At 35.6% G+C, this 22969-nt stretch overlaps 1 protein-coding gene across 1 annotated transcript in view; it reads left to right on the plus strand.

Moving 5' to 3' along the window:
• LOC138704254 (neuropeptides capa receptor-like) overlaps nt 1-22969 on the plus strand; it is a 116811-nt gene that overhangs the window by 88683 nt on the left and 5159 nt on the right. Inside the window, exon 4 of the mRNA XM_069832128.1 lies at nt 16830-17139. Within this exon, the coding sequence (XP_069688229.1) occupies nt 16830-17139 (310 nt within the window). The remainder of the gene's footprint in view (nt 1-16829; nt 17140-22969) is intronic.

Here is a 22969-nt window from a genome sequence, read left to right on the forward strand (position 1 = left end):
TTAGATTAAAATATTGAGTTTCATTCTGAAACTAAAGAAACGTGTGATAATAATATAATTACAATTATCCTTAAGTTGATATCCGCTTATATTTTTTATTGCAGAGGAAGAGTGACGCGTTTTAGAAGAGACAGTTCAAATACTGACACCCTTTAACACAATGATCACAATCCTGTCGGGTGAAGAATCTTAATAAATTATTTTGGACAGTAGGCCTAAACTTTAACCCATTGATACCACACGTTTCTTTTGTTCCATTCTGAAACTCCCTTAATATATTTTACGTTAAACTAAACCGATTAGAATAATAATTGACAAAAACTGTTTGTGAATAAATGAGTATTTCCAGGAAAATTATAAATGTTTACATTAGCTAGTGAAAAGCTTTACTTCTGCGTTAGTTTTCAGTTAATTTTAATGTTATTAATTTGATCAATGACATAAAACTAATACGCCTTTCCACATATACTATGAATTTCAAAACTAGAAAAAAAAAATCTGTCAGCTAACATAGTACTTCAGGCAAAACAAGAAAAAAAGAAGAGCCGAAGAAAAAAAGAGCGAGAGAGAGAGGTAAATAAAAAAGAGAAAATAAACAACAAAAATTACACTTATTCTGAAAGATACGCGGACGTCAGCGGACTCCAATCACTACCTGATTCGATTAAAGGAATGCTCAGCGGAAAATGTATGTCTGCGCCACAGCACATAGGCCTATACAACCTGCGCTGCATCAATCGGAGGTAACCGGAGGTCTCCGATTGAAAGCCCACAAACAACCGCTCCGGAGAAAAACCTAATCATAAGCAGCACTAATTGAATTATCGGCTTCTATTTTTGTGTGATTCGTACTTGATTCTAACAACATTAATAGGCCTATGTATTCTACTATGTTTATTTTTATTTTATGAGGTAAATTTTTATGTAACTACCTCTTTTGATCTCATTATGTACCTAAATCGTATCAGTATGTAATTACTTAAATCCGATCCAATTGTATGTTCAACTACGTAAGCAAGTTTTAGTCCTGGTTGAGTGTAAGAGAAGGCCTTATGGCCTTAACTCTGCCAGGTTAAATAAAACCATTATTGTTGTTGTTATTATTATTATTATTATTATTATTATTATTATTATTATTATTATTATTATTATTATTATTATTATTATTAATTGATGGCCATAGGCGTGTTAGCGTCTATGACAATAAGTCCCAAGAAGAGTCTTACGCCATTATTCATAGTCGAGTTAAGTCATACTTGTGTCTAAGATGAACTTTAATCTCGTCTTTATAGCATATTTCCGCTCAAAAAAATCGAGCTTAATGATGATTCTGTGATATTGACTTCACAAAATCTGACTTCATGAAATTATTGAACTTTTGCATTTCATAATCATTCAAGTATTACTTAAATGAGCCGTTCAGAGCTGAAGTGGTGTAAGTCAAATTTGAGTAATTAGGTTTAAAGTAAAAATTCTGTAAAATACAGCGCAAAGTAGCAATTAATATGTCCTTCGTACTATCCATTGACTACTAATATTTTAAATAAATTGAATATTAATTGCTACTTTGCGCTATATTTTACAGAATGTTTACTTTAACCCTCATTACCCATTTTTTACTTACATCACTTCTGCTCTGAACGGCTCAAATGATGAAATAAGTTGAATTTCATCGAGCCAAGAGCAACCCTGAATTATTTCAGTTTTAACCTAAAAATGTGTAACTGGCTGAGAAGATATTGAAATGCTGAGAATTCACGTCCCAAAATGTTACTTACGAGACGTTATGGATTCCTTTGAATTTTATAATGATCTTGAATTTAATAGGAGGTTTCGTTTTCACAAAAGATGGTTTCGAGGACAGTACTTCCAAAAGTGAAATGAACTCTTACAAAACCGAACCAGCGAGGTTTGCCATTTCCTTCCAGTATTAAAACTTCTTGTTTACTTGAGTTTTATGCCACTGGAAGTTTCCAGGCAAGTTTCACGTTATTAAAATGAAGCAATAATTGTAATATTATGTGAGATATTCAATATATCGGCAGTGTTAGATTTCTTTTATATGCATCAAATTTGAGTATTAATAGGTTAAATTTCCTGATTCTGCTCATTTAAATTAAAATATTAAGCATTGATAAAATGAACGGGAAACAAAGCTTACTTTTCTTATTTTCTTCCATTTCAACAATAATTTAATCGTACAGAAACTATGCACAAAAATTTGAAGACAAAGAAAAAGACTGACTGATTCATATTATTATGAATATGACAATGAACTTGCAGTTTCACATGCTGTGAAGTTCGACTTTGTTGTATACAGATAAGTAATACGACTTCATATCCGACTATGAATACCATTTAAATTAACATGTTCCAATATTCATTGTTCTTTGTTTACTTCAAACTTGTCCAAACTATAAAATTTTCTAAAATTAAACGTTAAAAATGTTTAAAAAATATTAAAGAGATACGAGTAATATACCTTACTGACAGACGAGCTCGTGTGTCAATAAGATATATTACGTTTTAAATTAATTTTTATCACTTAAGTAGGCCTACAACTTAAAGAAGTCATCCTTGTTAAACAAGTCACCGACTATAAATACAGGTCTTAACAACTGTCCGCAGAAATGGCTATACCATACATAACCTGTCAACGCTACCTGAAACTTTACCGCATGCAACGTGTTCAGGCATTACGCGATGCGGATCTCCAGAAACGGATCACATTTAATTTTAATGCCACAGCTGCAACAGGAAAACGACTTGGGTAAGGTGTTGCAACAGTGTAGCTCACCACCTCGTTGAACAAAAGAAGTTCGTGAATAACCTTCGACGTCAACTCAGTGCTGCTCATAGGAGTGACTATTACCGCGGAGGAATCGGCGATTACGAATAAAGCTCTCCACCGGTGATCTTCGGTACTACCGTAGGTGGAACAGGGGACATACGGAGGGATGCGGTGGTTAGGAGCGAAGCGACAGTTAGCTCGAGGACGACCGACGCGTGCAGACTGACAGTAGTTGTGAGTGGAATAAAATAGCACCAAATCGGATATGCGTCGCATGGAAATTCTTTAATTCAGTTGAAGGTAATAATAAAGTCGTAAGCTGTAAACTTTGTGGGCGAATTTACTCTAAGAATGGTGGAACTTCGAATTTGTTAGACCATTTGAAGCGATCGCACAATCGCGAACTTGAAAGCGCCGACGAAAACAATTACACAAAACATTTGATCGATAGATTTCTTTTTAAATTGTTTTATTGCTATATTTCCAAAATGCCCACAATATAGAAAAAAAGTCTTGAAATTCTCTAAAAACGTAATTTTCGAGGCACTAAAAACATATAAAACATTTAAAAGACAACTTGAGTTATATTTTACTGTTTAGATTAAAATATTGAGTTTCTGAATGAAATTAAAGAAACGTGTGATAATAATATAATAATTACAATTATCCTTAAGTTGATATCAGCTTATATTTTATTATAGAGAAAGAGTGGCGCGTTTTAGAAGAGGCAGTTCAAATACTGACACCTTTTAACACAATGATCACAATCCTGTCCGGTGAAGAATCTGAATAAATTATTTTGGACAGTAAACTTTAACTCATTGACAGCACAAGTTTCTTTTGTTCCATTCTGAAACCCCCTTAATATATTTTATGTTAAATTAAACCGATTAGAGTAATAATTGACAAAAACTGTTTACGAATAAACGAGTGTTTCCAGAAGAACTATAGTATAAATGTTTAAATTAGCTACTGAAAAGCTTTACTTCTGCGTTAGTTTTGCAGTTAGATTTAATGTTATAAATTTGATCAATGACATAAAACTAATAAGCCTTTCCACACATACTATGGATTTCAAAACTAGAAAAAAAATCTGTCAGCTAACGCAGCACTTCAAGCCATACAAGAAAAAAAAGAGCCGAAGAAAGAGAGAGAGATTAACATAAAAGAGAGAATAAACAACAACAAATTACAACTTATTTTAAAAGATACGCGGATTTCAGCGGACTCGAATCACTACCTGATCCGATTAAGGAATGCTCAGAGGAAAGTGTCTGTCTGCTCCACAGCACATATACAACCTGCGCTGCATCAATCGGAGGTAATCGGAGGACTCCGAATGAAAGCACGCAAACAACTGCTCCGGAGAAAACCTAATCATAAGCAGCACTACGTCAACTTGTGAGGTCGTGGTGGCCAATTTCATCGCGTCCAAATTCTCCACACCTAATACCACCCGATTTCTTTCTTTGGGATTTGTGAAGAATGATGTCTATGTACAGCGACTCGGCGATATTGATGATATCGAAACAAAGATTGCCTCAGCTTTATAATAAAACTAACCTTGAGATGTTACATCACACGTGGGATAAATAAGCCTGATGATAATAATTATGAATTATGTAATTTTTGGACGATCATATCTTTTTTCCCTACTTACCATTGTTGTTTACATCTTTCGTAAGTTGACAATACCGCACGTTCTCTAGTTGCTATGCAAACAAAAGAAATCACAGTTTTTTATTTAGAATAATGCCTACAACTTCCATATCTTCTTTTACACTTTTCCGGTATTAATTTAGCGCAACCGAATCTCTATGCTTCTTTAATCTCTTCATCCATTCCTCAACCAATGTTTTTGCTGTAATCATTAAAAATGATTACAAAATTGTAATTAAACTCATATATTGATCATATTGATACAAATTTCATTATCAGAAACAAAAATTACTGTTTACACAAACAAAATAACCTACATACTGCCTTGGCAACGACGTTTAAATTTTCTTATATAGGATAAATTTTTACTTATCAAACAAATTCATGCAATATTCAAAATTAAAAATAAACAAATTTATTTAAATGACGATCGTCCAAAAGAAAATAGTGCGCGATACACATGCGTTAAGTGTGTACCAGAATCTCGGGGGGGGGGGGACTCTGCTTTGCCTCGTTTTTTCAAACTGTTTTCTCGATTATGTTGTAATGCATTTATTACACTTGAATGGCACCAGGCTATACTATCACCCAATAGTGGTACGTTGAGATCCAATGTGACAAAAAAAAAAAACTCTCATTCTTCTAAAATATATTTACAGATTACTAAAAATTAGCATCAGTTCTCATGTTACAACAATTTTATGTTATCTCTTCTCAAACGTATAATCCGGTTTAATGTTTCTGTCTGTCTGCCGATCCGTTCGTCTGTTTCCTCATCTATCTATCTATCTATCTATCTATCTATCTATCTATCTATCTATCTATCTATCTATCTATCTATCTATCTATCTATCTATCTATCTATCTATCTATCTATCTATCTATCTATCTATCTGTCTGTCTGTCTGTCTGTCTGTCTGTCTGTCTGTCTGTCTGTCTGTCTATGCTATGCTGTCCTATTATGCTTATATACACAGCCATCTTAGTTATGGTTTTCTGCTTTGGGGTAATCATAATTCGTCTAAAAACTTTTTATTTTGCAGAAGAGAGCTATGAGGATTATCTGTGGTGTTTCTCCTCCTATCCATTGTAGATCATTATTTTCCAAGCTTAGTGTATTAACATTGACGTCATTATATGGCTTGAGTTGCCTTATTTATATTAAGAATAATTTGTCGAAATACATTTTTGGATTTAATTTACATAATTATCCAATACGAAATTGTTCAAAAATTTTTCTTAGTAAAAACAAATTCAATATTACTCAAAATAGTTTTGAAACAGTATCAGTCAAACTTTTTAATAGTTTACCTATTCATGTAAGGGAATTACCCATCAATCCTTTTAAACGCATGCTCAAGACATAATTGATTTTAAACCCTTTATATAGTCTTGATGAATTTTGTAATATTAATTTTTATACATCTTGATTACACAACTTTTAACACTGTATCACTTCGGAATATGTATTATATGAACTTTCTTGTGTTAAATTTCATCGTACCTGGTTTACATGTTTCGACTTATTATGGGTCATCCTCAGAACTCTAAGGATGACCCATACATGTAAATCAGGTACGATGAAATTTAACACAAGAAAGTTCATATAATACATATTCCGAATTAATTTATAATGTTTTTATTTTTCTTATTGACGTTGCTATGCATTATTTGTAATGTCCTCAGCTTAATAAAGTATCTATCTAGCTGTCTGCCTATCTATCTATCTGTCTGTCTGTCTGTCGGTCCGTCTATCTATCTATCTATCTATCTATCTATCTATCTATCTATCTATCTATCTATCTATCTATCTATCTATCTATCTATCTATCTATCTATCTATCTATCTATCTATCTATCTATCTATCTATCTCTGTTTGTCTGTCTATTGCAATATTAAATTTCGATAATTTGAGTAATTTCATTGTACATCATTATATGGTTTGGTATGTTTATTGTGAATGACTTCTTTACTGTAGGGCCGTTTGTAAACTACGCAATACTCTGCCAGCAGGTCGCGTATCGGCAACGACCCGTGTTCCACCCACGAAACATGATTCGGCATACATTTGGGTAATAAAATAGGTATACATGCATCATAAACAGTAAGAAAAATCAATGTGTTGTTTTGCCACGTGCGTTTCCAATTCAGGTAAACAATGTTTTGTGTCACTCGAGTGTGAAAAACATGTTGCTTAGCTCCTCACAATCAGATGGATATGTTTATAAAGTACGAAACGCGTTATAACAGTGATACTATTGTGGAAACTGAGGCTTTCATACAACTCGATATTGTCGTTTCGAACAGCATCACTACATACAGAATTGTAATTCAAACAAAAACCAGCTGGTCTATTTCAGACAATGAAACGGTAAAGACTAGAGTTGGGCAACACGATTCTTTTTCAGAAGTCGATTCCAACGATTCAATCACACATTACGAATCGATTCTAACGATTCGTTCACGATTCTTCTCAGTCTGCGATTCCAACTATTCTTTTGAATCGTCAACGAGTTCACGATTCTTCCCAGTCTGCGATTCCAACTATTCTTTTGAATCGTCGCAAGACACTTTCCTTTGCAAACCACGCGTAGAACAAAAACGTTCTACATCTCTCTCATAGATGGCATAAGAGGCGAGACATTGGATTGTCTCTTTCTCATTGGCTGGAACCATTCAGTATTACCTCCATTAGTCTACAAAATTACCCAAGATAATGTCTCTAAATTATAATTTATCAACTGAACCTTATTATGAAGTACATTTTTTGCATTACATCTCTATTTAACTATGCAAATTTCAGGTTTGTGTTCATTATTTTCCATACTTAACAAATGCAGTACATATTTTGATTTCACTCTCACTCGGGAGCATTCGGCACGGTTCGGAAATGTCCGTTGACAGGTTACATCAAACAACGAATAGAATCGTGGGTTACGATACCATGCCGATTCCTTAATATTCTTTTGAATGACGATTCGTTACGATTCTTTTGAACGACGATTCGTTACGATTCTTTTGAACGACGATTCGTTGATACCACGAATCGATTCTTACGATTCTTTATTATTAGTCGTTCGAATGAACGATTCGTTCACGAATCGACCCAACTCTAGTAAAGACGACATCGTGAGCTAATAGGAGAGAAGTTGCATGACACTGAAAATCCCTTTTACAATCTCATATCGTGTTATTTGTGTATGTCGAGAACATTTAATCTGTTGTTTAACAACTCAGTATGAATTACACAATTATTATCTAGTATCGATGGTACGAGATTAGTGATATCGGGGCACTAGTCTCGTTCGCTAATCCCTAAACTACATCAGTGGTCCGGAAAATCTAAATTATGACGTGTATGGCTATTGTATGAGTTTGACATTGTAGAAGAACTAAAGCCAATATTATGAAGGAAATTTCTCATGTAGTCCACAAAAACTACTTCATATACATTCGAACTAAATTTTGACTCGTCCATGACGGAGTGGTTAGACTTTCTGCCATGGCGAACCGAGTTCGAGACCTGTCTGGGTCATAAAGGAATTTGTGATGTACAAAGCGAGCGTGAGAGTTTTTCTTGGTATTCTCCCGTTTCCGCTCACCATTATCATAATCATTCCACCAATATACACAATCACCCTCACTCCACAAAATCCCGAGCCGAGCCTCCAGAACAAACAATAAAATCAATGATGAACTGTTAAGTTATTTGAATAAATAATTACTTCACTGTGTTAACATTATGAATTCTGGTGTTATGTTACCTGATTTACTAGTTTCGATGTTGTTTTCATCATATATGATGTATTATTGGTGTCACATATGAGGTTTCAACCAGTCTTAGGATTGTTCACTTAAAACAAACCCGAACATTTGCTGGAAGATCATTTACTGTATACCTACATATAGGCAAGGGGTATACATTAAGTCACGTGTCCTTCAGCAAACACCCTGCTAACAAAAACTCTCTCGAATAATTTCGAGGTAAAAATTATTCCGGAGCCGGGTATCGAACCCGGGACCTTTGGTTTAACGTACCAACGCTCTACCACTGAGCTACCCGGGAACTCTAACCGACACCGATCCAATTTTTCCCTCTATATCCACAGACCTCAAAGTGGGCTGACAACCGTCAAGCAACCAACTTCGAGTGCACACTAACTCCGTGTGACTTAAATTGTGCACAATTTAAGTCACACGGAGTTAGTGTGCACTCTAATGTTGGTTGCTTGAGGTCTGTGGATATAGAGGGAAAAATTGGATCGGTGTCGGGTAGAGTTCCCGGGTAGCTCAGAGGGAGAGCGTTGGTACGTTTAACCAAAGATCCCGGGTTCGATACCCGGCCCCGGAACAATTTTTCCCTCGAAATTATTCAAATTAACTTTACAGGGAGTTATTCCTGAAATCTTGATTTGCATAATACACGTCACTGTTCGTTAACAGAAAACCACAATTTAAGTCACACGGAGTTAGTGTGCACTCGAAGTTGGTTGCTTGACGGTTGTCAGCCCACTTTGAGGTCTGTGGATATAGAGGGAAAAATTGGATCGGTGTCGGTTAGAGTTCCCGGGTAGCTCAGTGGTAGAGCGTTGGTACGTTAAACCAAAGGTCCCGGGTTCGATACCCGGCTCCGGAACAATTTTTCCCTCGAAATTATTCAAATCAACTTTACAGGGAGTTATACCTGAAATCTTGATTTGCATAATACACGTCACTGTTCGTTAACAGAAAACCACAATTTAAGTCACACGGAGTTAGTGTGCACTCGAAGTTGGTTGCTTGACGGTTGTCAGCCCACTTTGAGGTCTGTGGATATAGAGGGAAAAATTGGATCTGTGTCGGTTAGAGTTCCCGGGTAGCTCAGTGGTAGAGCGTTGGTACGTTAAACCAAAGGTCCCGGGTTCGATACCCGGCTCCGGAACAATTTTTCCTTCGAAATTATTCAAATCAACTTTACAGGGAGTTATACCTGAAATCTTGATTTGCATAATACACGTCACTGTTCGTTAACAGAAAACCACAATTTAAGTCACACGGAGTTAGTGTGCACTCGAAGTTGGTTGCTTGACGGTTGTCAGCCCACTTTGAGGTCTGTGGATATAGAGGGAAAAATTGGATCGGTGTCGGTTAGAGTTCCCGGGTAGCTCAGTGGTAGAGCGTTGGTACGTTAAACCAAAGGTCCCGGGTTTGATACCCGGCTCCGGAACAATTTTTCCCTCGAAATGATTCAAATCAACTTTACAGGGAGTTATACCTGAAATCTTTATTTGCAAAAACTCTGTCTGTCTCTCTCTCTCTCTCTCTCTCTCTCTCTCTCTCTCTCTCTCTTGTACGGAAGAAGTACCCGAAGGTTTGCACTGCAGCCTGAGGCTTATTGTGCTTTCACTCCTATTCTGTGAATAATTAGGTAGCCGAACGGCCGCTCTCTTGTACAAGTACATCACGCCACAAGTGAACTTAACCCGGGCTATTGTATGGAAGAAAATGCTATGTTTTATTTAACGACGCTTGCATCTACCGAGGTTATATCAGCGTCACCCGTGTGCAGGAATTTTGTCTCGCAGGAGTTCTTTACATGCCTGTAAATCTACTGACATGAGCCTCTCGCATTTAAGCACATTTAAGTAGCCTACCATCGACCTGCCCCGAGATCAAAACCGCAACCTCGGGCATAGGAGGCTAGCGCTACACCAACTGCGCCAACCAGGCCGACTATTGTATGGATGATGATGATGATGATGATGATGATGATGATGATGATGATGATAGGTGAATTAATGATGACGAAATGAGTCCGGTCCAACACCGAAAGTTACTCAGCAATTCTGGTTCAATTGGTTGAGGGAAAACCTCGGGAAAAGAACCCAACCAGGTAACTTGTCCCAACCAGGATTTAAATCCAGGCTCGTTCGTTTCACGGTCAGACGTGCTAACCATTATTCCACAGCGGCGGACTAAACAAGTTCCTTACACCTAAACAAGTACAGTATACTTCAAGTTAGCAATATTATGATATTATGCACTACTAGTTGAAATAAAAGTGCCTGAAACAAGTGTTCGAAAGTACAGAAGTGGGTGGGGGAATTCGGAAGACAGTAAGTCTGTGTAAGTTGCGACATAATTGACGAAGACCACAGGGAAAAACGAGGTAAGTCACCTTTTCTGCGAAATTGAGATATTGCGTTCATTGTGTTATCCAAGGCCTAATTCATCGTTCCATAGCAAGTACATGTTGAAAATGAGATTAGTCATTTGTAAAATTGACATTAAGAAAACAGTGTACAGGAAAAGAATGGGGTAAGTCATATTAGAACCTAAGAAGGATGAGGTAAGTCAATACAATGGATTCTGTAACGACGTGTTATTAGTTATTATGGTGTGCACCTGCAGCAATGAACTAGTAGCACTGTTGGCAATTCTCTTAACAGAATATCGTTGTTGATAATGCTATAATTATGTGGAACTCCGTCAACCTAATTTTGTTTTAAACATTAGTTTATGAGAGTCAGAAGGCAAAATATCGACACACTTAAGGAGAAAGAGGAAATCATACGGAAGAATAGAGAATGTAAACAAGAAATTAAGAGCACAGAGCCATGAACCAGATGAAAATTACAGGTGTAAAAGGTTACAGAGTGATTACTGAAGATGAAAGATTTACTTCAATAAAGGATTTCAACTTATTGTAATCGTGGGATGGACAAAGTTCTTATCTTACAGGGTTAATAACTATGTTACCCATTAAAAGAGATGTGAAGATGAAGCTAATTTGCGTGACTCTTCTTTCCAATATAAAGTTCGCATAAAAAGACTTAGGTAACTGAAAACATTCCAGTGTCATCAGTGTAAGAAGTAGGCCTATTATTAATTTTATAAAAGAATCTAATTTTTATGGCTTTCTTTCAATCTCAGATCTGCTACCTATTTCGAAAGATAATATAATGGTCTTCAAAATCTCAAGAGATTTGTATAATCTGAGACTCAACAGTATTAGTCTCTCCTTCCAATGAAGACATAAATTATTATGTTTGAAGTACATACAGTAGGTTGAAAAATAATGTTTCATTATCTAAATTTTGTGAATACTGAAGACCAAATTAATAAGTTTGAAGGACAGCGGGTTGAAACGTAATAAAAATTTCTTAGACTAATTTTATGTATACTGTTAATTTTAGAAAATTTCATTAATGTTGCATTTATAAAAAAAGGTAACCAACATTATTAAAAACGAAAGAATGAAGGATATTGAAATGTAGTAATATTAAGATGTAATATATAATTTAAGATTTACAGAAAGGATATTGGATTTCATTTATGTATTTACCTCATTCTTCCCGTGTACAGAGAAGCACAACAATGCTCATATTTTTATTTCTCAACAATGGTGCGATTATAAGACTTGAAATTTTCCAGTTTATTTCATTTAGAATATATATATATATATATATATATATATATATATATATATATATATATATATATATATATATATATAAATTTTCACAAATATATCATTAACAAATTTGAGTTATTGGATTTCAAACTTTAAAATTGCTCTCCTGAAAATTGTAATAAAAGTGACTTACCTCGTTCTTCCCCGGTGGTCTTTTTATGTAAGACTAACATAATCTGTTCTAAAAGATGGTATTTACAACACCACTGTAATTAAAAATCATACCTATAAATCATTTGAAATTGATATGACTCTGACGATCTACCTTCAACTAGTAACTCAGTGCCAGCGGACGAATTACATAGATCTGTACGAAATGATGGTGCATATCAACATTCCTTTCGACAAAGTTAAAGACAAGTACTTTAAAAGGGCATTACCTATGTTAGAGTAGTAACGGTATTTTAAGTTAAATTTTACAGTAAAGATTATTGTAATATAGGCTTAAACATTACATTTAGGCCAGTATACCTGTGTTACAGTTGTACCGGTGTTTTAAGTTAAAATTTTACAACAAAGATTATTGTATATGGGCTTAAACATTGCATTAAGAGCGGTGCCTATGTCACAATTAACATTTTAAGTTAAACTGTTTCATCAAAGATTATTGTAATATAGGCTTAAGCTTAAACATGTTTAGTGTAATGTCTCTGATACAGTAAAGTTAAAATTTTACGTCAGAGATTGTTGTAATATAAGCTTAAACATTTCATTAAGAGCAATGTCTGTGAAACAGTAACATTTTAGTTAAAAGTTTGTAGCAAAGACTATGTTTGTAATACACAACACAGCCCTACTCTTGAAATCATTCTTCGTCAAGTCATTTGAAGGGTACACGGGAAAAACGATCAAGGTCCATCAAAAATCGAAATTGAGTTAATGCTATCTTATAGTGGAAAGAAAGTACTATCATGTGGTCTAGCCAGTAATAAGAAATCATCATTCTTGACATTCCACTACGCCAATTTCTATTAAATACACACATAACTAAGTATTAAGCGCTTAAACTTTAAAATTCGTTTTTCTCGAAACTTTCTAAAATGGTTAATAAGTATTTAATGAATTTCAATCTTAAGGCATATAAACTTGCAAATGTTTATTTGCTATTTAATAACAATATATGAACGTTTTCGCCGTTTAGGGCATCTTCAGATATAACAAAACATATTATCTGGACCTATGATAACATATTATGCAAATAACAAGGAAAATAGAGAACAATATATATGGTACATGAAATTCATGAGCTTTATGTAGATATAACATGAAACAGGATGAATATTGAGATAATCTTTGAATTTGAACTTCGACTGGACGAATGTTTTATTTTATACATATAGCTCATGTTACAATTAATATACAATGTTTAAAATTTGTCAATGTGAAAATTTAAAATGATGATAATAAAATATTTAAAGTAATCATGGCTGAAAGTTGTCGTAAGTTACAAGATAGTATGCGTAGTTAATGTTCTTGTGTTTTGTAACTATTTCGCTTAGAGAGGCCGTTGGCATTTCAGTGGATGTTGTTTTACGTTGATGACTACTTTACAGTTGATATACAGTGATTAAATTAGCCAAAGTTAAAATTTTATAATGAAGATAATAAAATATTTAGAGTAATCATGGCTGGGAATTGTCGTAAGTTCAAGATAGTTTTCGTAGTTGATGTTGTGTGTTTTGTAATTGTTTCGCCTGAAAATAGAGATTAAGAGATAATAATAAATGCAAATATAGACAAGTTATTATATAGAGACGCAGATAATTATTATTGTTATAAGATTACTCGTTAAAAGTTTATATGCCTTAAGATTGAAATTCATTAAATACTTATTAATAATTTACCAGGCATATTGATATAGAAAAATGAATTGTAAATTTCTAAAATGGACCTTGATCATTATTCCCGTGTACCCTTCATTTGGCTCAATGCACAAACTCCGTACTCACTTATCTTCAAAGAGTAGTAGCTAAGATCTGGTCTCTACAAAGGACATTTTCAGCAAAAGATAAGAAGTTGGTGAGAACTGTTGTCAATGTATTAATAAAAAAATATGTTTTAGCTCATTTTCTGTAGAAAGTTTTGATTCTTGTTTCTCGCGCGGAGCGATTTTCGTTTCTGATACGCGGCCTGGTTGCTTGCTCTTATACAGTATACAGTAGTTTAAAATGGCACTGTACGCCGTAGTAAATAGCTAGACAGTATTATAGCATCTGTTTAATACAAACTTTCGTGCCCTTGGTGAAGAGCTGTCAGCAGACCAGTCTACTATTGGATCCCAATGATTTTAGAATAAGTCTCTTAGTTCTCGAATGCTGTAACGAATTTACGAATTATTATGATAATCCCACGCGAACGTATCTCAGCCAAAGAACGAGCTCCTTTACGCTAGATTGACCAATGAGAATCGAATTACATTGATAGTTAAAAGTATGCTGCTGAAAATTAATAAGCGATAGTTTTTCCTCCTACGTTCATTTGTTTTATTTGTATCGTCTCTGTTTCGATGTATTAGCAATCAAGCAATTACGTGAAACTCGCAGTCTCAACGTGCAGCAATAATAATTTAATTACAATAATTTCACAATTGACTAATATAAGTAAAAATGTTTACAATGAAATTAAACATGTTAAAAATTATAGATAAGCAATGATAAAAGAGTTCAGAATAAAGTGTTGTTATAACCTCAAACGTTCAGTTGTTTTTATTCCAAGGAGCCTTTTATTCATATTATCTCTGCTTCGATTCGACTGTTTTACTGTATCTTATTATTAAGTTTGTTCGCACAGCAGTTCCAAACTGGTTTGAGCAGTTTCGATCATGCGCACGTGGATTTTACTGTTCGCACAGCAAACTTCAAACTCAAACTGTTTCTGACTAATAGTCACGCGTTCGTACAGAATGTCAAATTGTCACAAACAGTTTGAATTGATTGTGCGTATTAAGATATTTTTTTCCATTGTTTTCTGCACGTTATTTACAACATAACCTATACAAGTATGACCAAAATAAATAATCAATTTTAGTGTATTTTAGTATTGTTGTCTTCGTATAATTGCCATTTTTCAGGAAGGTAATTTACTATATAAATAAGCGCATTATTCTAACGTTTTACCGCATAAGTTATAAGCGTGCTATTATTTTTATTCAATAACTCTAACATATAATAAGCCTCGGAATAGGACTGATTCTCTGGCACGACCACAAAACAGTCTGCTGTCCAAAAATCTGAAAGTTAGAATTTATAAAACAGTTACATTACCGGTTGTTCTGTATGGTTGTGAAACTTGGACTCTCACTCTGAGAGAGGAACATAGGTTCAGGGTGTTTGAGAATAAGGTGCTTAGGAAAATATTTGGGGCTAAGCGGGATGAAGTTACAGGAGAATGGAGAAAGTTACACAACACAGAACTGCACGCATTGTATTCTTCACCTGACATAATTAGGAACATTAAATCCAGACGTTTGAGATGGGCAGGGCATGTAGCACGTATGGGCGAATCCAGAAATGCATATAGAGTGTTAGTTGGGAGACCGGAGGGAAAAAGACCTTTAGGGAGGCCGAGACGTAGATGGGAGGATAATATTAAAATGGATTTGAGGGAGGTGGGGTATGATGATAGAGACTGGATTAATCTTGCACAGGATAGGGACCGCTGGCGGGCTTATGTGAGGGCGGCAATGAACCTTCGGGTTCCTTAAAAGCCATTTGTAAGTAAGTATAACTCTAACATTTAATTCTCTGCATATGTCATGTCAAGCTATGTTTATTTAATTTATAAAATATATAGCGTAGACAAAGTTAATGTTTTTATTTTAGTTCACTTCTAAAACAAAATCCACAGTTTGAAATTATGAGTATGCTCGTGATAAAGATTAACGCTATACTTCAGAACACTGCGTAAGTAGCATACTTACGTACAATGACTGTGTCAATTAAAATAACGCTGTACTTCAGGATACCGCGTAAATAGTACTTATGTAGCAAAACTGCGGAAATTGAAAATAATTAAAAACATGTTTTTTATTGATGGTACAAGAGCAGATATATAAATAAGTGCATAAAAAAGAGATGTCTCTTGCACCCATTATGAAATAACGGCATGTAAATACTTGCGCGGTATTATTTTCAAGTCGTTTTCAGATTAATTGTAATAAAATTATTTTCCGGAAGTGTTTTAAATTAGAAGTAGGGCTAATTTATACCTGTAATATTTTTTTTTCAGATGTCTAATTCAAACACTTCTAGTGATAACGATATAAAATATATATCCAGTGGGGATGAGTTAGGCTTGCTGGAAATATTTTATGAAAGAGACAAGCCCAAAAATGAAACTTATTTTCAACATAACAGCGAATTTATTATTTCCGTGTAACCCACCATGTAGCAGAGAATCTCTCTCAACAATTTTAATTATCACAATATTTATTTAATTTATTCTGCTGTCGTAAATTCAAACACTTATCTAGACGGCAGTGGTTTCAACCAGTTTGAAAATTTGTTCGTACAGCTAAAATCACAGATGGTTCGAACATGCGCAATAGGTGTGGTTGGAACAGTTTGCAGTTCTCAAACCATCCCAGATTTGCTGTACGAACAAACCTATTATAACCACAAATGTTTAGTTGTTCAGAATTGTTCGCGTTTGGATTATCTTACTGAATACAATTCGTGATAATAGTTATCCTCAGACAATTTAATTTCGCTTTTTAAACTCATGTTTTCTATCATTAGATAATAAAATTATTTCTCGACCTCAGGTATGGAAATAATTATCATGACAGCAAATAAGTTCTGTTAATCTCAATAAAATTACTGGAAAACTATCAGCACTCGTATTATAGAAGATAGTCTATAAGCCTAATGAATCCATTATTAATTCGTGGACATGGACAAGAACTAACGTTGTATTATGATTTGTAGCGGCGGTGGTGGTGGCTTTCTTTCTCTGCTGGGCGCCGTTTCACATGCAGCGTCTATTCTACATCTACGGCAAGAGACTGCCAGAGATGACATTCCAATACATCAACGAGCTGGCCTACTACATCACTGGCTGCTTCTACTTCTTCTCGTGCACAGTGAACCCGGTGCTCTACAACGTGATGTCCGCCAAGTACCGGCTGGCCTTCCGAAAGACTCTGTGCTGCCGCTCGGGAGATGGCGCCAACCGGGAGGCGTCAACTTTCAGAGACACCACTGTTGTGTACGTCAACTCAGATCTGGAGCGATGCAGGTACGTACAGATGGCTTCTTTCAAACGAAAATTCTTTATAAATATTACTGGACTTGAGAAAATATACACCTTGACGAGGCCTTCCTCTTCACCGCACCGATATTCTGTAGGGTACGGTAATGTAATGTGAAGATTTTCATAGCCTTCTTGTAGGACACAGTAAAATTATAAGAAAGCACTTATTCAGGAAAAAATAGCAGTACAATACTATTAAAATTTATCAATCTATACTTATTACAATTACATTCTTTAAATTACCTCTATATTTTGCCTACCAATTTTAAACTACAATAGTTAATTCTTCGTTCTTGAATACACTCTTTTCAACACTTATATAATCAGAATCACTGATGTATTGCTGTTATTTCAATAAATAAATAACGACTTCACTGTGTTGACATAAATTTTTGGTCCAATGTTACCCGACTACTTTCAATGACTATTAAGATTCAGAGAATGATGCAAGCAATATCGAAACTAGTCAATCAGGTAACACAACACCAAATATTCATAATGTTAACACAGTGAAGTCCATAGCGGAGAGAGAACCGTTTCCTTGGGGGTGGGGGGGGGGCAAAGCAAAACCATATAATCCCCTATAACAGGGTTATGGAGGACATCATTTACCTTCTCCCCCCGTTATAGCTTGACCGTGGTACAGTATATAGGAATATGATCATTTAATAAAGATATTTTCAGGGGCATGTTTCTTACAGTGTTACATCCATATCCGCGATTTTTCGGACCGAGTTGTATAGGGATTGAACTATAGGTCTGCTACAAATTATTATAATAGGGCATAAATTAAAACAATCTCCCTCTTTTTCTCTCTCGTACAGAAACACATGCATATATCAATAACACTATGTAACAATGTTAACAGGAACTTTTTATATGAAGTATACCTTCCTGAAGATATCTTATGAAATGTAAACTCTGTTTTATTTAATCTCGTCTTTAAGTTTACATATTATACCGGGATCACCTTTCTTTTCTCTGCATTGTTGTGCAATGTTTATACATCTAAGTGGCGGCCTGGACACTTGCAGACATCTAACACATGAGTACAGGCTGTTGAAAAAGGAACATTACAATGTTTCCATAAGATATAGCAGCTCTTAAACATTCAAAATTTAAAATAAATGTTATAGTCCAACATGATCTGAAGACATTAATTCATCAATTTAAGCATAGAAACTTAATCATAAACAAAAGCAAAAGGATCTTTTGAATTCAATATTTTCTAACGTTAATAGAAAAAAAAAGAGTTGAGACAAGTTTGGGGTGGGCAGTGCCCCCTCCCCCATGCCCTCCCACAACTCCGCCTATGGTGAAGTCGATACTTATTTATTGAAATAACTTAACAGTACATCATTGTTCAGATATTTATCGATTTTCGTTCAAGGGCGCAAAATAAATATACAGCGCGTTCGTAGCTCGACCGAGGCCTTGGACTGGGTGAAGATTGGCGCGCCTGCCGCTAGAGTAGCGCTGTAGCTACCGCTGACACGCCAGTCAGGTCCGGCCGAACTACGAACGCAATATAGTTGCTGGCGCTCTAGTTTCATAGGCTATGCGCGGCCTATTACGATACACTTTGATTTTTAAGTACCTCCATAGGTAGTATTCGGATCATAGGGGTGCCATCAGATCAGGAGATCGAGACGGTCAATCGAAAACTCGAAGTCATGAAATGTTGAATCCAGGAAACAGGGTTTACAGACAGCTTTTAAACGCAATAATTTGTCTTTTTTTTTTCAATAAAATAATAGTAGGAGTTGCATAACTTGAAGTTCACACAGACAACAATATACTTCACAAGACGTCGTAAAATAAATCAATAAAAAAGAAAACAACGCTTCCTTTCCCATACAAAAACGTTACAAATAGCTGCATTCTGAAAACAGTCACATTGCATTGCCGGACTCGATATTTTCGGCCGTGTTGTCATAGATGTTAGGTACTTTGTACTGTATACTGTTTGTGAAACCGAAGTAGTGCTTTTGGTGGATAGTTGTGTTGTGAAAATTTATTTATTTTAGTACGAGGTTATTTTACGACGCTTTATCAACATCTTAGGTTATATAGCGTCTGCGTTGTGTTGTGAAAATAAGGTACAAATTATTATTATTATTATTATTATTATTATTATTATTATTATTAGTAATACTTTTTGTTAGTCCGAAGTAATGCTATCGATGGATAATTGTGTTGTGAGAATAAGATACAGCGTAATAATCATAATAATCATAATATAAGTTAATAATATAATAATAAGTTAATAATAATAATAATAATATTATTATTATTATTATTATTATTATTATTTTCCTCAACCCAATTTGAGCAAATGCTGGGTAACTATCGGTGCTGGACACCGGTATTATCACATTCGTTTCATTCAGACGCTAAATAACCTGAGATGTTAATACAGCGTAGTAAAATAACCTACTAAAAATATTAAAAATATGATTAATATTATATCAGTGCTTAAATATCAGTAAGCCAAACAATATGGCTAATAAGCAAACATTCTGATGGGGACAGATATAAAAGTTAAATTTTTTTCTTCCACCATATTAATAACGTCAAAAGAAGTGCTTATATAAATTTTGGCCACTCGACTGCAATTACGAGGCCGTCCAGAAATTTATTTACCGTGGGGCCGTTAACAGAAAAAAGCAAAATTGCATGGAAAGATTTATTGAATTAGATACTGCAATAGTTGAGTTATTTGTTAGTATATCCCACATTGGAATTGAGACATTTGTCACACCATGGGATCAATTTTTGTATCCTTGTGTCGCAGAAGTCAGCCGCCTGGGATCGAAACCAGCGTTTGACAGCCGTTTGCACCTCTCTGTCGATCTCATGACATGACAAATGTCTCAATTTCGGTGGGGAATATGTTGAAAAATAGCCGTGTCTGTTCCTATAAATTTTTCCAATGAAATTGTGTTTTCTTTCTGTTAACGGCCCCTGACGAAATTATTTTACGGCCATAGTAATTGCGGTCGAGTGGCCAAAATTTGTGTAAGCAGTTCTTTTGACATTATTAACATGGTGAAAGAAAAAAAAATAATGTTTTTATCAGCCCTCATCAGAATGTTTGCTTGTAAGACTTTTATAATGCCGGAAGGTACTTGCCTTTATTCCTCTTCAACTTAATTGAGTGAATGGGAGAATCATTTATGCATTCCAAGAACTGTAAAAGTTTGAGTTAATAATCAAACTGTCTGCTTTGTAGGTATAAGTTTGCAGGAATGAAAGATGTTGACCGAAGCTGCCTTACTTGATTTGGAAAATGACGAAAGAGAGGAAGAAATATGTCGTTCTATCTCTCAATAGATCTCTTCATTTGTTGGGCGAACAGCACGTACATGGACAAATATGCACCATGTAGTTTTTATGGAAATTTTGCAAGGTGGTAAGTTGCTATGCCAGCTAACCTGTCACAGTTATAAGTACTATTAATGTCGGGCAAGGTCGCATTTAGGATTTTTCTCTGTGGTTCTTCCGTTTCTCCGCATTAGATATTAAAATTATTCGTCCGAGCTCCATTTCATTACCACTTTATAACATTTCCCGTCTGGCGTCGTCGTGCAGAAGAGGCTGATTTGGAGACGACAGAGTTGCCTGTTTTTCTAGACCTAGGTACACAGCGAGATCTATTAAGGAATAGAACGACATATTTCTCCCTCTCTTTCGTCTTTTTCCAAATCAAGTAAGGCAGCTTCGGTCAACATCTTTCATTCCTGCATACTTATACCTACAAAGCAGACAGTTTGATTCAGTACTGTTCGCCCAACAAATACGTGAGAATCTTTCAAAACTATCACTTTGCAAGTCGACCGCTTACCGGCGAGACCCTTCGCATCCGACGACAAATTCTTCCGTGAACTCGTAGCGCCACAACACTTCATCGGCATTCCTCTACATTCCCTTCCGTAAAGTTACGACGTAGTTTCTATATCAAATTGTGAGCAAATCAGTCGTGTGTCACACTTCATTCGGGGGGCAGTGAAGCAGTGTGTTTTTGTTGTGCAATGGTTAGGTATTCACTGCGTCATCGCTTATACATTTTGAAGACGTACATAAAGTGCAATAAATCGTGCGTAGAACAAGGCAAATATTTAGATGTAAATTCCCTAACAGCCAAAGTAAAGTAAAGTGTATGCAACTAATTCTAGATGAACTGAAAGGAAACATTCGAAGAGATATTAGGTCTGCTAGTGCAGAGGAACTGACGCGTGTAAATGATAGATTCTTAAGGAGATGTAGAATCCATCGCTGAGTAGTAACAGTTAACATATCTTACTGTGAAATGTGTGGGCTCGGGTTCAGATCCTGGTTGGGGGTTTTTCAAGGTTTTCTCCCTCAACCAAATGAAGTAGAATTGCTGGATAACTTTCAGCGTTGAACCTCGGACTTATTTCGCTTCATTAAATTCAACCTCATCTATCATCTTCCAATAGTTTTAGGTCGATCGAGAATGCAGCAGGATGTAATAACGCGATTTGCATGCAGATGGTGTCTATCTGAGGAGGCTGCAAAACTTTCAAGGAGCGAAAAGATGTTCATCGCGGACATGTGTAGCTGAATCTATAGATGGCACCAAATAATGAATCACGATACCTACAGTAACGCGATCTTCAAGTCAATATAGAATGAGGCAGGATGTAGTAACGTGACTTGCATACAGATGACATCTGAACAGGCTACAAAACTCTCATGGGGACGGAGAGGCGTTCTTCGGGAACTCCGTCGAATCGGGTACTCTGTGATTAAATCGATAGATGACATCAAACAGTGAATCAAGTTACAGAATGCGATCCTGCGCAATTTAATCAATCATCCCTTCTAAGGAGGTCAGCACAATAAGCCTCAGGTTGCGATATAAGTCTTCAGGCTCTCCTTTGTAACAGAGGGAGAAGAAAATGCAGATTGTGCATCACTCAAAATGGGCAATACTTTCAATGCCTTCTGTAAGAAGGGGGAGTACAGAATTAATTAATTAATTTAATGTGTAGTAGTCCTACCTTTACGGAGGAGAATGTAGGGGAATGTTGATGAAGTGTTGTGGCGCCGTGGGTTTATGAAAGAATATGCCGGCAATTACGAGGAATTCGCACAGGTAATCGGCCGACTTGCTAACCGGTAATGTTAAAAGATTCTCACTGTAGGTCTAGTGAGGACTTCGGCTGTTTGAGAGGGCAAACCAGCTGTTGCGAAAAAATTGTAGAAAGCAGTAGCCTACAGAGAGAATAAATTCGAGTACCGGTAACGGAAGATTATACTTTAAAATAATGAACTCAAAACTGGCTAGACTAGACGGCATTTCGGAAGGCGGTTAGCTTCTATATGCGCCGTAGCATTTCTGGTATGTGACGTCACAAGCTTGTACAGTAGAACCAATCAGAATCAGTCTATAACAAGCACTTCCCGAGTTCGTTTGTTCACGTGCGAGTGTTTCAATACATTGAATAAGTAAAACTAACATTTACTGTGTGTATGAAAGGTAAATAAATGGAAGAAGAGGCTGTAAAAAGACAAGTATTACACAAGCAGGCGCGGAAAATAGTGTTTAATGTGTATAATTATTTTAAAAACGTTAACGAGCAGAACGCTGCCGGCCATCTTGACGCTGGAAGCAACGTTGCCAACATACAAGAAACGATTGCAGAAGCATGTGATGTGGGATTCAGAACTGTGCAAAGAATATTGTTAGTGAAGGAAAGAGGGTTTGTTTGGTGTCATGCTTACAGTAATCAACGGCTAAAGTCATTATTGTCTTTTGAGAATATTTAAATTCTCTCCTGCGCTATTTGTA

Source organism: Periplaneta americana, chromosome 8, assembly GCF_040183065.1.
Source record: "Periplaneta americana isolate PAMFEO1 chromosome 8, P.americana_PAMFEO1_priV1, whole genome shotgun sequence".
Taxonomy (NCBI): domain Eukaryota; kingdom Metazoa; phylum Arthropoda; class Insecta; order Blattodea; family Blattidae; genus Periplaneta; species Periplaneta americana.